The following is an 18,153-nucleotide window of genomic DNA, read 5'->3' on the forward strand; positions in this document are numbered from 1 at the left end:
CCTTAAGGCACATTTGGTTTTAATTTATCTTATTTAAAAATTTTAAGAAGTACTTCATATTAATTATTTCAAATTGTGTGTGCCCTTCAATTTCTCCTTTCAGGACTTCAATGTTCAATTCATTATTCAATCTTTACTATACATAGTATTTTAATCTTCAAATAGCGTGTGGCCCCTGCGATTCCTCGAATTGTTACTTTAAACATTTATAATTAAATAAATAGGTTCAATCTTTATTATTTATTTATTTATTGATTGTTTTATTTTTCAATCTTTACATAGTAATCCATATTTTAATCTTCAAATTTAGTATCTCATCAAAATGAATTTATTTCACAATTTCCTTTCTCCCTTCTAAATTTGATCCAATCTAGTTACGAGTATGTAATTTCATTGATCTAATCATGAAGAGAGGTGAATATACAACAATAGGAAATTAGGAATATGGGCCATTATTTATTTGCTATTAGATGAACGAATTAATGGTATAGTCAATCATGCTTGTGCATCTCCTCAAATTTGATTTTTATATGATGTGTCTTTAATCTTTTCTCCATTTCTCTAAATAAATCAAAACTCATGCAATGCAAAATCCAAAAAACCTAATTAAATAAAAAGATTAACATGTATGTAACACGAGTTAAAAACTAATTTCCCATCATTTTAACCGTCTATAATAAATTCAAAAAAAAAAAAACCAATAATTAAGGGCTTGTTTGACATCATATTTGGTTTTTAGTTTTTTTTTTAAACAAAAAACAAGAAATAAAAAAAAGGTGTTTCCACTTTTCTGTTGTAAGTTTTCAAAATTATTATGATTTTAACAAGTTTAAATAATTTTTTATTTGATTCATTATGGGACATTTATCATATACTTTTAAAAAACAAAAAACAGTAAACCACAACAATGCCAAACGAACCCTAAGTTACATGAGTTAAAAACTAATTTCCCATCATTTTAACATTTACGTTACACAAGTTTAAAACTAATTTCCCATATCATTTTAACTGTCTATAAATAAATTTATTAAAAAAAAAAAAAAAAAAAAAGCCAATGATTAAGTAAAAACACAAATGGTTGATCTATAAATTCAATCCCTAACATTTTTGCACCCAAGGAAAAAGGGGGTCCAATCAATAAATGTTAGGGCATGGGCATCCTTTTCTAATGATGCATCCAACAAGCTCCCTAATTACGAATTCAGAACTAGGGGTGAGCACAACCGGGTACCCGGTTGATTTTGACGGACCCGGTATTGGAACTGGTTGTACCGGGTCCTGGATACTTGGAACTGGTCTTGGAACCGGTTATACCGGGTCCTCAAATTTTGGACCCGGTATTGGAACCGGTGGGTACCAGTTCCAAATCCGGGTACCCGGTTTCTATTTTCCTTATTTTACTTGCTATTTTTACTGATTTTTTTTTTTTTTTTTTTTGCAAGCTATTTTTATTGAAATTTTAACCTGCTTCTTGTAACCTACTACCTACCTGCTTCCTGTAATCTCTGAACTTAGAAAAAAAAAACATTGAAAAATGTTTACATAATTAAAAATGTCTTGATAATAAGTTCCACAAAGTCCATACAAACTTCATCAAAATGACAAGTTTACAAAATGACATAAAGTCCATAAAATCATAAAACATCCTACTTTATTACAAGGTAAAATCTCTTGATTCCAAGCATGAAGCACACTTCACAAATAACCTGTAAAAAAAAAGCACATTTATTAAAATCATAAGAGTATATATATATATATATATATATATATATATATATATATATATATATATATATATATATATACATATATATAAATTATATATATATTAAATCACAACCAAAATTAGAGAAAATTGCTATACAAACTTGCAGTAATAAAAAAATAGCACAATATCACTTCTTCATTTTTAGAGTATCAATTCTCTAAGCACGCCAAACTTGCAGTAAAATGAATGCATCCCATTTTCAACTATCAGATTTAAACCCTCCTAGTTCTTCATAATTCAACATCAAAAAGAAAAATATTATTAGAGCATAATCAAGCATTGACCCACTTGATCAAATACTACAATTAACGACTAAAGCTACGCAATTTAGCATAATGCTGTAAGTTCATCAATTGGGTTCAATGAATAATCAACATCCCAGATAAAATTCATCAATTTGACCAATTGAATACTCCCAAATTCTGTTAAAAACAAACAAATTTTACAAAATTCAGCAAAAATAACACGAATTAAATAAACCCCACATATAAATTTGAACTCAACACAATTGAAAGAAAATACCAGAACTTCACAAACCCAGAAAATTACCCAAACATGCGAAGCTAATCCAAAAAAATAGCACAACTAATACAAATTTCATAAACATGAGAAACTAACTAAAATTATCATAAACATGCAAAACTAATACAAATTTCAGAAAATTTACGGTATATAAAATTATAAATTACTAAAATAAGTTAAAATTTTTAGTAAAATTATAAAAAGAGCTTGAAAGGAGAAGAACCTTTAACAATATGAGCAACAACACAGTCACGGTGAGAGCTTCAATGGAGAATCCGAGTGGTGAAGCTTGAACGGAGCCGCCGTGCTGATGGAGTGGTGAAGCTTGAACGGAGCCGCCGTGCTGATGGAGCACTGAGCAGTGAAGGGGACAAGGGGTGAGACCATGAGAATGTGAGATCTGAAAGAGTGATGGAGGCTGTGAGATTTTAGGGTTAGTGTTGAGAAAAGATATATGAGTACATTAATATGTTGGGCTTACACAAATTTGGGCTGTAAAAAAAAAATCCAAGCATTCGAATTTTCGAAATAGCATATTTTGCACTAAAAAATCCAATTCCAAGACCGGGTACCCGGTAATGGAACTGGTATAACCGGGTACCCAGTGGGTACCGGGTCCAAAATTATAGGACCCGGAATTGGAACCGGATATAACCGGGTCCTATATTTTGGACCCAGAATTGGAACCTGTATAACCGGGTCCGGGTCCAGACCCACCGGGTCCTAACCGGTTCCAATTCCAACACCGGGTACCCACAGTTTTTGCTCACCCCTATTCAGAACATTATGTAATTTTGGACCACTACCTTTTTGTACTGTGTTTTTACTTCACTATTCTCCATTATTCGTCTCTCAATATTTTTCTGATGAATTGCATGCAAAATCTGTACTCTAATTTCCAAGCTTTGAGCTGATTCATAATTGTTATTATTTCTATTTCTTTACTCAGTAAAATGAAATTTTCCAATCTTTTTAATGGTATATATATAAAGATATACAAAGGGATGTTTTTTTTTTTTTGAGAAAATCTACAAAGGGATGTTAGTCCCATTTGTGTGAATGTACATAGATTAAATTTATATGATTAAAATCAAATTTATGTGAATGTACGTAGATTAAATTTATTCATATATTAGATTCTGAAATTAAAACTTTAATCACTTAAGATAACTGACATCAATAACGATATATAATTAATTAATATCATAAATAAATGTCACACCCTTCTTACCTTAATTAATTACTAGACAAAAGTCGGGCGTTGGTTAAGATAACTAAAAGTAGAAGTATTGAATTAAAATGAATACTAATTACACCATTCTACGTGTAACCACTTTAAGAAGTATTTTGAATGCTTATCTAACGCTTCCAGAGTGTTCATTAGCAAGATTCAATTAATAATTATATATGTGGTTGTAAACATTAATACAAATAGCTTAAATTTATATAAGGGTCCACATATACCAATCATACACTTCTTTTATTTAAAGAGTTTTTTTTTACTGTACTTTTTTAGATATTTATTAATACATGAAAATTAATCAAAGAGCTTGATTTCACTAATAGGAAAATGATTCTTGAATGTAATGGCTACCCAACTATTGTAGTTGGGTACTAATAGGAAAATGATCAACAAACCAAACCTACTCCCTCTGTGTTTTTTTAGGTGTTACAGTTTGACCGGCCCATAGTTTTAGGCAATTTAATTGACTTAAATAAAATAAGAGCTAAGTAGAGTAGTTGGAGTATTAAAAAATTGTAAAAGAAAGATATATAGTGGGTTAGGGCCTGTTCCGATTGACTGAACTCAGCTGAACTGAACTGAACTGAACTGAACTGAACTGAACCGAGCTGAACTGAACTGAACTGAACTGAACTGAACTGAACCGAGCTGAACTGAACTGAACTGAACTGAACTGAACTGAACTGAACTGAACTGAACTTATTAATTAGTGATTTTTAACTACGGATTAGTGATCTTTGATTATTTATTGATATTTATTACTATACATATGTGTATATACAAATGTACATATTAAAATATTTACGAAAAATATACTATATAATTATAATTATAAAATGTATGGAAAATATATTATAAAATGTATGGAAAATATATTAAAAACTTGAAACCTCTAAACATTTTAAACACATATACTATTTAATTTAAAAATAAAATAGTATTAGGACAAAAGAACACAAAACACTTACATGTATCTAACCCATTTAAACAAATTTTAAATAAAATATTATATATATATAAAAAAAAAAAAAAAAAAAAAAAAAAACTAACTGACTATGAAAATTAGTTTAAGTTGTGTAGTACTCTAATTTTCTCAATGAGATTAACATTAGAAATATGTTTCAAAAAAATAGAACCATTTGAACAATGAATTGTATCAATATTATTATTGTTATTATTATTATTATTAATTATTGATAATTATTATTATTATTTATTGATTATTATTATTAGTATTATTATTATTATTATTGTTATTATTATTATTATTATTATTATTATTATTTATTGATGATTATTATTATTATTTATTGATTATTATTATTAGTATTATTATTATTATTTCAATTATTATTTTTATTATTATTATTATTGTTATTATTATTATTATTATTATTATTATTATTATTATTATTATTATTATTATTATTATTATTATTATTATTATTATTATTATTATTGTTGTTGTTGTTGTTGTTGTTGTTGTTGTTGTTGTAATAAGAGCTTAAAAGAATGAAATTTGGCTTTATATCATTAGCAATATCATTAGACATAAATTAAGAGCTGAGCTGAGCTGAACTGAACTGAACTGAACTGAACTGAATTTCAACGGAACAGAACAGACCCTTAATAGTTTATTGAAAAGTAATGAATGTGAGAGGAAAGATGTAATAAAAAAAAGTAGCAGTGGGTTTGGGTAGAGACCATGAGAGGAGAGAGATATAATACTTTAATGTAGTTTTTTGCCAAAAAAGGAAATGTAACACTTAAAAAAACACGGAGGGAGTACCAAATATGAACTACGGGCCTGTTCTCATTGACTGAAATGAGTTGAATTGAACTTATTAGAACTGAGCTGAACTGAAGTGAACTGAACTAAAATAAGTATTTTATAAGAGAAGGAAAATAAGTATTTTATAAGAGAAGGAAATTAGGAACTGAACTGAACTTATTAGAACTGAACTGAATTGATGAATTGAACTTATTAGAATCGAAGTGAACTGAAAATAATCGTATGAGAACAGGCCCTACGTACTAGTCTGATATAATACTGGAAATTATCTAATGACGAGAGATTAATTATTTACACACCTTAGCCCCTTTGGAGAAAGGAATTTTTTAATTTATAAGAGACGAGTATTATTAATCCAATCAAATTAGCAAAACTATCGAAGCTTACTAGTATATCAATCAACATTAAAGATTTTGGAATAGGAAGAGAGGCCAATCAGCAAGAAATAAGTTTCTATCCTCGGTAACTTATATTTCATTATTAAAAACATTAAAATCAAATAAAACATACCGAACACCTTAGAGTGATTCAATTCAAACCGAATGAATTCGACTGGCCATATAACATCAATCTTATTCAATAATATTACTAGAATTTTATTTTATACAAAAACAACAAACTTATATAGCACAAGTTGTCGAATAATTAACCTTTTTCACCCACTCATCACAACCCTCATTATTTAGCCCCAAAATGTAAATCCATAAAGTCTCATCAAAGTCCAAGAAAACAAACTATCATCATCCACAATGTCCCCCTGCAATAGAATATGACTTATCAACACCTCCCCTCCTAATTCAGACATCCAATTATACTCTGACCATTTAATTTTTTCACTCTTACTTTTTTTTTTTTTTCCCTTTCATTTCACTGCTTAAATACTGCCCTTCTCAACCCCATAACACTTGCACTTTCTCTCTCCTCCACACTTCATCTCACTTTCTTCCAACCAAAAAAAAAAAACAAAACAAAAAAAATAATCTAAATTTTTTTTTATCTTAAACAATATGCCTCCTGTTTCATCAGGTCCAGGCTCCTCCCTTAGAGCCAAACCCTATCTCTTCATCATCAAATCTTCTTATTACTTTCTCTCTCCTTTGATCATCACCCATCAACTACTACTTACAATAATAAACTTGCCATGATAATGGCCTCGGCGATATCTCTCCTGAGCTTAGTCTTCTTACCCGTCTTCTCCTCTGCTTCTAACCCCACGAACATCACTTGACTTTTCTTGACCTTGCAAGTCCAGGGACGTGGGGGTTAATCTCTACCAGTTCTCTACGCTCTTTCAAAGGCTAAAAGTCAAAGACTCTCACTCTTTGTCCGTGGATGCTCTCCTCCCCCGTCTATCCCTCTTGAGCTATATACATACTTCTATAAGTCTTGTGTTTTTCTTGTAGTTGTTTTCTAACAAATTTGATTTTTTTTTTTCCTATGTATTTTTTTTTTATTTTTTTTGTGAAATTTATTCATGTACTTTATAATTGTGAGATTAATACAAGTATTACATTTTTAGAATAATTAAGTTCATGGTTGATGATATATATGTTGCATAATATGTACTACAAGAGAGCTAGGGTTTGCATTTGCCCTACTCACTTTTTTTTTAGGTACGTTTTTTTTAATTTTCGTTTAGTTATATTTGTTTCAGTGCTTTGTGCAACAATTTATATCTAAACAAATTATATGTATTTATCATCGTAAATTTTATCAATTTTATTTATTATCCTTACAACGCAATTATAATGAGTACTTGTGATATAATAATGACTTGACTTTCCAAAAGTTATACTTGCTTAGTTGCTGCAAGAAATGCAATAATAATAAGTGGCAGTTATGATTACTAACGTGGATGAGAGAATATGTCTAGATCTTACAATACAACTATACGAGGCATGTTTATTATATACCCGGGGATAACATTTGTGAACCGATCAAGTTTATGACCCTTGATAGTTTGATAAAAATAGGTTATCTTCTCTCGAGTGGCTAAAAATTGAGCATATCTTAGTAAAAATGTACAAATTGAAAGAAAACAAAAAATGAAAGAAAAAAAAATAAAGTAACACCTTAAAGGTATGTCAATTTGCCAATGCTATGATCCGAATAACTATAAATAGAAATAATTGGTATTTGAATGATGATAATGGCAAAAATATTTCCTTTTTTGTACAACTTTTGAAGGACAAAGAAACAACCTTTTTCGTAAAACTCAATTTCTATTCTTAGTGCTGTGACTTTTATTTGCTACCAGAAAATGACTATTCAGATTTGTTTCTACGTTTTTACTCGTACCATTTTCCGATGAGTTTGCAAAACTGGATTTCTATATTTATCTAATAAAATCTACGACGAATATATAGACTATACTAAAAAAGAAGCGATTTGTGACTTCAATCTTATACACGAAAAAAAAAAAATGCATCCTTAGGTGGTTCCTAGGTGCATCACGTATGAATTCGATCATGTGTTTATTTCATGGATGCACGCCCTATTGTGTGTTTATATTTGTACTCCTTTGGTTGATGCTTGAGATATGTGTATACGAATACACTTGCTCAATACAGACCGTAAAAATACACTTGCTCAACATATTTAAGTCGAAGAATAAAGATGAGAAACTGTTTTCATAAACTTTTGTACTAATTTCAAGTTTCAATACTACCTCGTGTGAAAAATTATAGTCTATGCATTGATACAGTAAAAATTTGTAGAGTGCAAAAATAATTATTTCCCGTTACTTTACTTTAAACTATTTGATATTTTGTGTATGTAATAATTAATACAATTGGAAATAGGTTCATCCCGCAAGTGACCGGAGTGTTGCATAATCCGAGCCACAAAGTCTGCATCCCTCTAAATAGTTGACATACAAATTTACATAATGTAAGAAATATAGATATCTCACTACACAATATATTCCATGTGACTAATATGTTATATTTTATATACAAGAGAATGATCTTAAAACCCACAATGGAAAAAAAAAAAAAAAAAAAAAAACTGTGAATAATTCAGGCGTGTTTTAATCAAAATCCTGCGATAATAAACTAGGTGCACTTTAAGCAGCAAGCACTAGCACCTTGATTGTTCCTTGACTATTGGCTGTCAACAATGTAGGGCTATTGCTCTTCCAGCATACGGCACTGATGAAATATGCTCCAGGATCTTCGTCCGCATCCTCAACATCCGGTGACCCAAATTTATGACATGTTACAGGTCTAGAAATTTCCTATAAAAAAATTGGTAATTTATAGATCACAATTAGCTGATATGATCGTCAGAGCTCAGCAGTTCATAGAAGACGACATATTTATATTTGCGTACTAACCTTGTGATAGACATACACTTCATTAGTTTCACTACCGCAGGCAATGTATTCACTGCTTACAGAGAGGCCTACAAAGTTCTTCTCATTAGAATGACCTCTAAATGTCCGAACCTGCAAAATTCATTGGCATTTTAGTTTAAAAGATGACTGATGATCATGAAATATATAAAAAGTTGTGTCAAATGGACAATTAAAGGAAAAAAGTCGTGATAGGACGTACACTGATGCACAAAGCAAAATTTAAAAATAATGATAAATTACCAACCAACCTATTACAAAACACTACAGTTGATATGACATGAATTGAATCCTAATATGCATGAATAGAATAGCTTAGCCCAAATAAAAGTCCTTTTCATCAAAGTCCTGCATCCCATCCCTCTTTCAAAACACTATTGTTATATTGACACAAAACTAATCCCAAGTACACATAAATAGCTCAACTGAAAGTAAAGCATTGAAGCACCGCAGGGGGTTCAAAAGCTTTCAAAGATTTATATGTTGTGCCTCCTGTTAACAGCCCCACCACCATCAGCCCAATCGCTTCCTTTTTTTCGCCCTTGCTTAACCCCTCCCCCCCACCTTTCCCTCTTTAAATTTATAAAACAACAATAATAATTAGAAAAAAAATTTGCCAGTGTTATTTTCTACCTTTGTCATTTCTAGTTAAATTTGTCCAGGTCAAGGAGCGCTAAATGTCATTTTACAGCACTTGGTAGGACAAAGCATTCAGGACCGTGAATGAACAACCATACAGGCATACAGCTCAGAACAATCTTTAATTTTCCTCCCATTCTTAGCCTAAAAGAACCATTCTCCTTTATCCCAAATTAACTATCAGTTTCAACTTGCAGCATTAAGTAATTCAGTTAGCTTCATCCTCAGAATCAGTTAAGTAATTGGTTCAACTATTCATGCCGGTTGAGTTCTAATATCCAACTAAACAACTTCCCAATTTCATGCACCAATAAAACTACAATTTTGGATCAATACCAAAGAAGCATGATATGATATCAATTAAAGTCCAGAATTTTCATTTTCCATATCTTCATTGTTCTAACTTTTTGTTACCAAATTACCATCACAAAATAGAAACTGTAGAGACTTACTGGTAAACTATCTTTCACGTCCCACAGCCTCAATGTGCTGTCCGTTGAAGCCGAAGCAAGCTCGTTATTTGATAAGAATTTGACGTATGAAACCGCTTTCTTATGTCCACCAAACACATGAAGGGGCTGGCTTATATTCCTCAGATCATAGTAATGGATATGATGGTCAGCAGAACCAACCTGCATAACAGAGATAATGTTAACAGTCTAAGCATTCGTACAAGCGGAAAATGTCCAGCATAACAAAAACATTGATTAATTTCAAGCAAATTTCTCACACAAAAGGAAGCCAAGAAAGAAGGATACTCAACAGCTAATATATTAAAGAATGATTGAGGGGAAGTGATTAAAAAATGTTTACCGCAATATGATAGCTGGATCCGGGATTGTACTTGACACAACATATATTTGCCTTCATGTCAATATTAAGCACACTAGCTTCCTGATTTGTACACCACACTTTTACCTGTCAATCAAAGTAACAATCAAATTTCAAGCTCTTCTCGCATAAATAAGCTTCATTGTAAATAGATAATATATGTGTTGGTTTGCAACTAATAAATGTCTTTGAAAATTGAAAGAGAAAGATAGAGAACTGAGCAGAACATCCAGATTTTAATCTTCAGTACATAATATTCAGCCTGAATATGAGTAGTTCTCTTTTTTTTTTTCTCCTAATCCCAAAATGCATTTTGCGTCCCTCGGATACTTAGTATATCCAGGGCCATAAACACAGCCTATGAATAATGTCAAGATGCATAGATAGAAAGCGCTTTACCAGACAAAATAAATTAATGACAAGAGTCAAAAATTGAATATGCATATATGTACACTCGGCTTTTTCTTAATGGACTTGCTAAAAGTAGCTTTATTCAGCACATTAATTATTCTTCACTAAACTCGGTCATTTGCTTCCCAGAAAAAGTGTAGCTCCTTCACTAGGACTATTATTGTCAAGTACTAAGAAAATTATAAATAATGAGTACAAAAATCTCCATATGGAAACAATAAATGATAATTTGGAAAAAAATAAATAAATATATGCAGCAAAGCAGGAGACATAGTTTCAGTCTCTTAAGTATACATCTGAAAGCGTCCTAAAAGATCTCAGACTCCCTGTCACCAGTATTTCACCACCATCCTTCACAGAACACCAGCCAAATCCATCAACTCTCATGTGCAACTATCTTATTTACAGGTGACTTCTATTTCCATAAGAATAACAAGATCAGATCCCAAAAAGATTCTAAAAGGACCTTGTGAAAGAAAGGATGACTAACCAGATTCTGATGCGTCAGTTATAGGTTTACAACTGATAAAACTAGGGTCCTTTAAGTGAAAATGCAGAAAAGGATAAAAACAAGCACACTAAAGGGTTAAACTCCAAAGTACAAGGAAATGGAATAGGATATACACCTTTTAATTCATCCATAAATTGCAGAAAAGTGAGGCAATCCCTTCAATAGACTAGCTTCATTTAAATACAATGTTCTCTTAAGTCCTTACATTAGAGGTTTCAATAAGCCAAAAATTTTAGGAACTTAACTTTTCTAATAATGATTCTCAATAACAAATACAAGTAAGAATTACCAAAAGAACAGAGAACTGAAATCAAAAGGGAAGGCTGTATTAAAATATCAACTGGTCATAACTTTGAACTATTATTTATTCAATAATTGCCTATTTAATTTTTATTATATGAGAGAGAAGGGGTGTTCCAAGAATGTCATTATCAAGGTGAAAAAACCCTACAGCCTATCCAGTATTTGAAAGCTACCAATGGTAATAAAGGTTGACCTTCAGGAAACAGTTATATTGACCTTCTGGAAAGGCTGAAGTTAACCAAAAAGCTCAAAAACTGGCTTGTTACGTGACCATATATTACTCAACAATAATGCCACTCCTAACCAGCCTGAAGGCAATGATCTCAGCCTTATAACACTATTCCATATACAGTACCCATGCACAACAGAACATCAACTGTAATTACCAAAGAAATTCAATTTTGCTGCCTTATTCTACAAAAATAAGAACATCTCTCTAATGATTTCAGATGCAATACAAAGTAAACATAAAAAAGCTTAACAAACTCAAATACCTTACAGTCATCACTGCCAGACACGAGCATTGAAGGTTCTGTGCATGAAAAATCAACACTCCATGCCCGCTTTTCATGTTCTTCATACTCCATCACACTCTACAGGAACAGGTGCACAAAATGGTGACGTGGAGAAAGATGTGTAAAAGAAAAGTAGGACAAAGCAATTGATATTAAATTTGAGAAGATTACTATTGTTTGTTACCTGGCGTGTCGTCACATCCCATACAGTAACGATTCCCTCATAATCACTACTAGCTATTTGGTTCTTGGTAAACTTGTTCCAGCTCAAACAACTAAGTTTGGACATAGTTGTCATCTCAACAACAGGGCAATGTGAATCTGCAGGTTCATTCACAACCTGGAATGCAAAGGAAAAAACAACCTGTCAACAGTTAATCTAAAAAGAGACAAATAACATTGTCTAGCCAATATTCGGATCCATACAACCAGGTGACTGAACGTCTGCATCAATGACACATATAGAAGACAAAAACTGAAATAATACAATTTAGAAGTGACCAATAACAAATAATAGAGCTACAAGATCACTCCAGTTTATACTAAACAAAGTAAAAACCTGATCCATTCTGAAATGACCAATAACAAATCCTAGATTGACTTGTGCAGCTGAAAAGGAAGAACTATTCATAAGTTTTAACTATTTTGATGATGTCACCGTGCTCGGTATACCTTCCACACCCCCCCCCCCCCAGGTTCAAACCTCTGACACCCCAGGAGAACATGGAAGCAGCAACCAGTTTTCCATCTTCTAATTTTCATCATTAGTATAGTTACTGCCTTACATAAGATGAGAGCTTGGAAAGTATAGCTCCTCCTTTACACCTTCCCCAAGTCACTTTACCACACAGTAAACCCGACTTAATATGCTTACTTATGCTAAATTGGTTCAAATTAATGGTTATAAAAGATGAAGCTCTATCAACAAGGGGAACCATGCAGTCATATGAAAGAAAGACAAGAAAGAGAGGTTTCTCCTAGTTCAGACTCCCAATTAAGGTTGTAATTCAACCACAAGGGTTGAGACTTGAGACAGAACCCAATTAAAATAACTGACCACAGACATGTAATTATCAATTCTGTATCACCTCTGGAACCCCTCTCTCCCAACAAAAAAATCCACCCACTTGCACATCTTTAAAGCTTCAAGAAAAAATTGAAGGTGAACTTTACTGCTAGACCACTGAAACAGTTGGACAGCATTTCAACATATGAGAGTCCATAGAACACCCCAATGTGAAGACAATATCTCTGAAATTGCTTTCATGAATGTATATAGGTTTTGCTTATTTCTAAGCACATTGAAAGGAAGCTATAAAATTTAGAATCAGCTTACCGAGGAAAAGTCAAAGACTTTAATTCTTCGGGAAACTCCGGCTGTAGCAAACAGCTCATCATCACGGTCAAATTCTATGCTGTAATAAGAGAAACATTTTTTTGGATATATCAGTCAAGATTTCAGTCATGGGCCAAATAATTTAAAGGGAAACATGCAAAAGCCACCTTATCACAATACTTTCTTCCTCCTTCCTCTCTCTTTCAGAATAGTTTGTTTGCAAGAAACCTCTAGGCTCTAGCCAACCCTAATATTAGGTGGTGACTAGAGGTTAATGTCAAGTTGTCAACTATGCTACATGGAAAGTGAAAACTTCTTTTCGCATCAAACATTCATGTCAGATACCCAGTGAACAGATATGACCAGAGCCACTTCAATTTAGCCCAAAAACCCAAAAAGCAATTGAAAATGATCAAGTGCCGGACTTGGGACAAATACACATGTTAAATTGAGCAAATACATGCAATATAGGACTGCGAGTTCTATTTCATCACCAAAAAACGGTGGCCAGTCGCCCATTTGCTAATAAGAATTGTATTGATCAGCAAACGTGCAAAGTTGGGTTACCTTGTTGAATCAATGTAATAAAGTAATACCAACAAGGTACCCCAACATTAGTATGCATTTAGCATTGGCATGATTCTCCTCTTCTCACCACGGTTCCTAATGGGCCCCGGAAGCCAAAAATTGAAGGTGATACAGTTTTGCTACAAACTGTCTTACTAGCATGAATAAATCTTCTTCCCAAACCCTCCCACTCGCAGTGGATTCCAAACGCAACAATGATATCACATAAGGAAGAGAATAATGATCAGAAGTTCACCTTGATACGATATTGGCAGAATGAAAAGGGTCCCCGTGTCTGAGTTCAGCAATAACTCTCAAACGACTGTTTCACATAAAACCATAAGTTCAAAATTTATGTCAGAAAGTGCTATAGTACAAGAACATCAGTTTAATTATCCTAGAAAGTGAAAAAATAAATAAAATTAAATTAAAAATAAAATAAAGAAGGGGGGGAAAATTGAACCTGTAACGAGTGAAGGTAGACAGTATAGATTGAAACTCAGCAAGACCTGCACTATAGCCTTCTCTCTGCGTAAAATTTGGATCCCTCTCATCCTGTCTGATGGGCTGGCCAGCCAATTGGCGTCGTTTTTGCAAGTAACACTCTTGCAGGTCATTAAACTGTAACCATGAGAACAGAAGATTCGTAAAAGTTACTTAATGACAACACTTTGTTAAATAAGGTAAAGCATACAACAAGCACCAAGTTGGGGGTTCACAAAAGGGGGAATCTTATTAATTGGGTTTTCACATGAATGTACAAGTGTGAATAAGCTCTAGCATAAATGATGATGGTACATATTGTACAACAAAATCATTGAAAAGCCAACAAAATAAAACACACATAAAAGTGCCCACACCCACAGGCAATAGAAAATCTTTCTTGCTAACAGGAAGTTCTTAATATGAAGACCATTAAAAATACACTTCCTATTCTACAGATCATATCTTATACATTGAAATTAGACATGAATGATAACTGACCTGCACATGTATCCTTTTTTTCCTCATCACAGCCAAACCTGACTGGCTTATGTACTGTGAGTCCAAACCACTCAGAGCATCCTTTCTCTGAGTCCCATGGGAGCCTTGAGCCCTTGCATCCATCTTCTTGTTCTGGAAACTTCCTGTAGCCAACCCTCCTAATGAGCTACGAGAACCAGAGGAAACACCCCCACTACTCCTATCAGCTGTTGAAGGCCACAATTTTGGTGTAGAATCATCACCAAGCATTCGCAGTTTTACAGAGTACCTGTCCCTTGCTCGATATAACTCCACTCTGTGCCTCTCCACAGCACTGATATCCTCTTTAATGTACTGAAGGTCATTTTGAATCTGGAAAGCAAGAAAATTTATTATATGATATTCCATGAATATAAAATACAGCATTAGTTTCTGCCACTCTGCCAAAGGCTAAAATCAGATTACTATTCTGCCAATCAACACAGTTAAATCTTGGAAAACAAGCCACACCTCACTGAGCTCGTCAACTTTCTGCTTCCTCAAGCAATGCAGGAAATCCAGCAAAATTTGCATGTTTCTCTCAGCTTCTTCTTGCTCCATCTTTCTCTTCTTCTCTGCAAGAAGTGACATAAGGGCATCCACCTCCTTGACTGACACTTCACAACCCTGACTACGAAACATAACCACATTTAAGATTCAAGTGGAAGAAAACCTTTAAACATATATGCTGAAAGAGTGTCAAGAACAGGACAAGGTCAGAAGAAAACTTGTCCAATAGCATGACATTTGACATACAACAATTTCCCATAATTTTTAAGTTATTTGCCCCATTCCAAAATACAATCTTTGTTCCATCCAAGTAACATAAGGCAGACATGTTACTCACATAAATGTACTATTTATAGCAAAGTCTTATGTACTGTCATTAACTTAATCCTGCTATTAACAAGCAATTTTAAAACTGCATAGACACTTCCAATTATCAAGTACTTCGAATTTCCATAAACTGAAAGGCAGTGAGCATATACAAATAATACAAACTTCAAAAAAGCCTTCCTTCAAAATTTTTACAGTTTCTCCTTATATTTCCTCATTCTGTTCCTTCATGAATCATTGTCTACAATTGACCATTTTTCCAAATCATCTTATTAATTCATACAACTACCAGTCTACCACTATTTCTATCGCTGCAACAACTATTTTCTACCTACTTTCACCCAAAAAAAAAAAAAAAAAAAAAAAAAAAACTCTATACCCTTGTGGCTCCTATGCAAACAAACTTTGTACACGTCAAGGACATTCCTACCACATATAATTCTTCAGAATGGTTCGGATTAGTCTTATTGCAACAACATCACACATAAGGTGGCAATTTATATAGAATCGACCACTGAAATGCACGGTCATTTGAACTTTGTTCCATTTTCACAATCTTCTTATCAATTCATACCACTACCACTCTTTCTATCACTGCAATACCAACAAAAAAACCACTTTATCCTTGTGACTCTTATGTAAAGAACCTTTGTACATGTCAAGGATATTATCATATTACTGCCACAGTTTGTTCTTCAGAATGACCGGATCACTCGTACCAAAACAACATCACACACATAAAATGGCAATTTATACAGCATTAACAACTTCAATGTACGGTCATTTGAAAATTTGTGCATACATTTGCAAAGTAATTGCTTGCAGAACTTATACACTATCAACACATAGATGTTGAAGTTTACGCCATCCGAAAATTCCACCACAAACCAAATTCATCAAATAAAGCATAACAATAACTGACCTGCAATAACGCACGGCGAAATTGCTCAACCGGCGATGCATATTTCGACACTTGACGAACCGAAGCCTTCTTCAATAGCTACAAATGCGGCAATAAATCGTACATACACAACAATAAGCTGCAAATTTTCAAGTAACCACAATAAAAACTTGACAATTACACTATTATCATCATCTTCTTTACTTTAAACACTTATAATTCATCATCAACAACATTCTTCACTCAAAAATCAATCAAATTAGGAACAAAAACTGACCTTATCAAGCAGAAAATTAGGGTAAAGCTGATTATTCGTAAGATGACGAACACAACAAGGACAATCACTCTTATTCCGAAGATGAGTGATGATACACATGTAGCAGAAACTATGTCCGCAAGCTGTAAGAAAAGCGTCCTTAATCAATTGCATACAAATCGGACACATCAAATCTTTGTCCAATTCCGTCGGAGAAACCTCCGATTCATCGGCGGCGATGGAGGATTCCGGCGCCGGAGCTACGACCGTTAACGGCTTGACCGCCGGAACCAAAGCACCACCACCAGAAACTCCGGCGGCGCCTCCAATGGAGCTTTCTCTCTCCTCCATTGATGGTGATTTTCTCTCTCCACTGGTTGTGATTGTGGTTGTGAAGCGGTGAAAGGAGAGTAGGAAGAAGGAAAAGAGGAGAATGAGAATGAGATCGATTTATTATTGATCATAGTATTAAGAGTATTTTTGTTTTGATTTATTGAGGAATTTTATCTATTTATGAGAACTATATTGGCCCACGTTTCTATCTATGGTATCTAGAGTATGTGTCCTTGTGTTTCCTTCTTCTCAAACGTTTTTACTTGATCTTCTTCATGTACCTAACTCATGCAGACAGGTATGTTTGAATTTACTACTACTAGTAGGAGGAGGTACTACGGTCTACGAAGTTTGGAGGCTAACTTTATACCGAAAAAATCTGTGATTTGACTTTGCGTGATTTGATTAAAACGGAATAGATTTAATTATTGATTTTGATGTGTAAATCATGTTGAGTGAAGATTTCAACTAACTATTTTTAAAAAATAAAAATGACCAACTCACGCGGTTTTTTAATCTAATACATGCATATTAGCCTATCAGACATTTGGAAATGAAGGGGAATAGGAAGGGTGAGGGATTCTCACCTCCAAGTACCTCTTGGAAGATTTAACCTTGTGACTTCATGATTATAAGGTGAATTATACTCGTCACAAACTACATCAAACTTTGCTTAGTACAATGTAGAACGTTGTTATTTTGTGAAACTACATAGGTTCACAATTTATGAGGAACAAGTTGATGGTTGAAGTTATTGGAAATGGGTCGCATGCTTGTAGATTTGTTGTGTTTTCTTGCTTTGTAAATCAATGAAATTACACTGTACTATTGTATCTTGTAGCTTACCATTGTGGATGGCTATGGGATGGGTATGATTTCAAATTCACTACCTACCTGCTATTTATGACGAGTATGTGTGATATAAGGTGGGATTAGGCTAACTGGTGAATATATGGGGTGAGTGGGTGGCTATGGGATGGGTAAGATTTCAAATTCACTATCTAGCCACTATTTAAGACGCATTGACGCGTATG

At 33.2% G+C, this 18,153-nt stretch overlaps 1 protein-coding gene and 1 long non-coding RNA gene across 4 annotated transcripts; both read right to left on the reverse strand.

Moving 5' to 3' along the window:
* Positions 1–1,527: 1,527 nt before the first annotated feature.
* LOC145559401 (uncharacterized) lies at positions 1,528–2,913 on the reverse strand. Its single transcript, XR_014092709.1, has 2 exons — positions 2,514–2,913; positions 1,528–1,706 (listed from the first exon to the last, which is right to left on the reverse strand). It is a non-coding gene; the product is annotated as an uncharacterized LOC145559401 (long non-coding RNA).
* A 5,122-nt stretch (positions 2,914–8,035) lies between these two features.
* LOC145558260 (E3 ubiquitin-protein ligase COP1-like) lies at positions 8,036–17,332 on the reverse strand. Of its 3 annotated transcripts, none has more exons than XM_081619446.1 (13): positions 16,808–17,332; positions 16,552–16,629; positions 15,264–15,419; positions 14,775–15,125; positions 14,254–14,411; positions 14,047–14,112; positions 13,224–13,302; positions 12,072–12,227; positions 11,867–11,965; positions 10,130–10,234; positions 9,769–9,948; positions 8,660–8,770; positions 8,036–8,560 (listed from the first exon to the last, which is right to left on the reverse strand). In XM_081619446.1, exons 1-13 carry the CDS (start codon positions 17,135–17,137, stop codon positions 8,390–8,392), a joined length of 2,040 nt encoding a protein of 679 aa, XP_081475572.1. In that variant the 5' UTR covers positions 17,138–17,332; the 3' UTR covers positions 8,036–8,389. The 3 variants fall into 3 exon arrangements, with proteins under 3 accessions (XP_081475572.1, XP_081475574.1, XP_081475575.1); XM_081619448.1 differs by having other exon boundaries at positions 15,264–15,423; positions 16,808–16,946; XM_081619449.1 differs by having other exon boundaries at positions 15,264–15,423; positions 16,552–16,669; positions 16,808–16,926.
* Positions 17,333–18,153: the final 821 nt, after the last annotated feature.

The sequence above is a fragment of the Chenopodium album genome, chromosome 9 (assembly GCF_948465745.1).
Source record: "Chenopodium album chromosome 9, dcCheAlbu1.1, whole genome shotgun sequence".
In the NCBI taxonomy this organism is placed as follows: Eukaryota; Viridiplantae; Streptophyta; class Magnoliopsida; order Caryophyllales; family Amaranthaceae; genus Chenopodium; species Chenopodium album.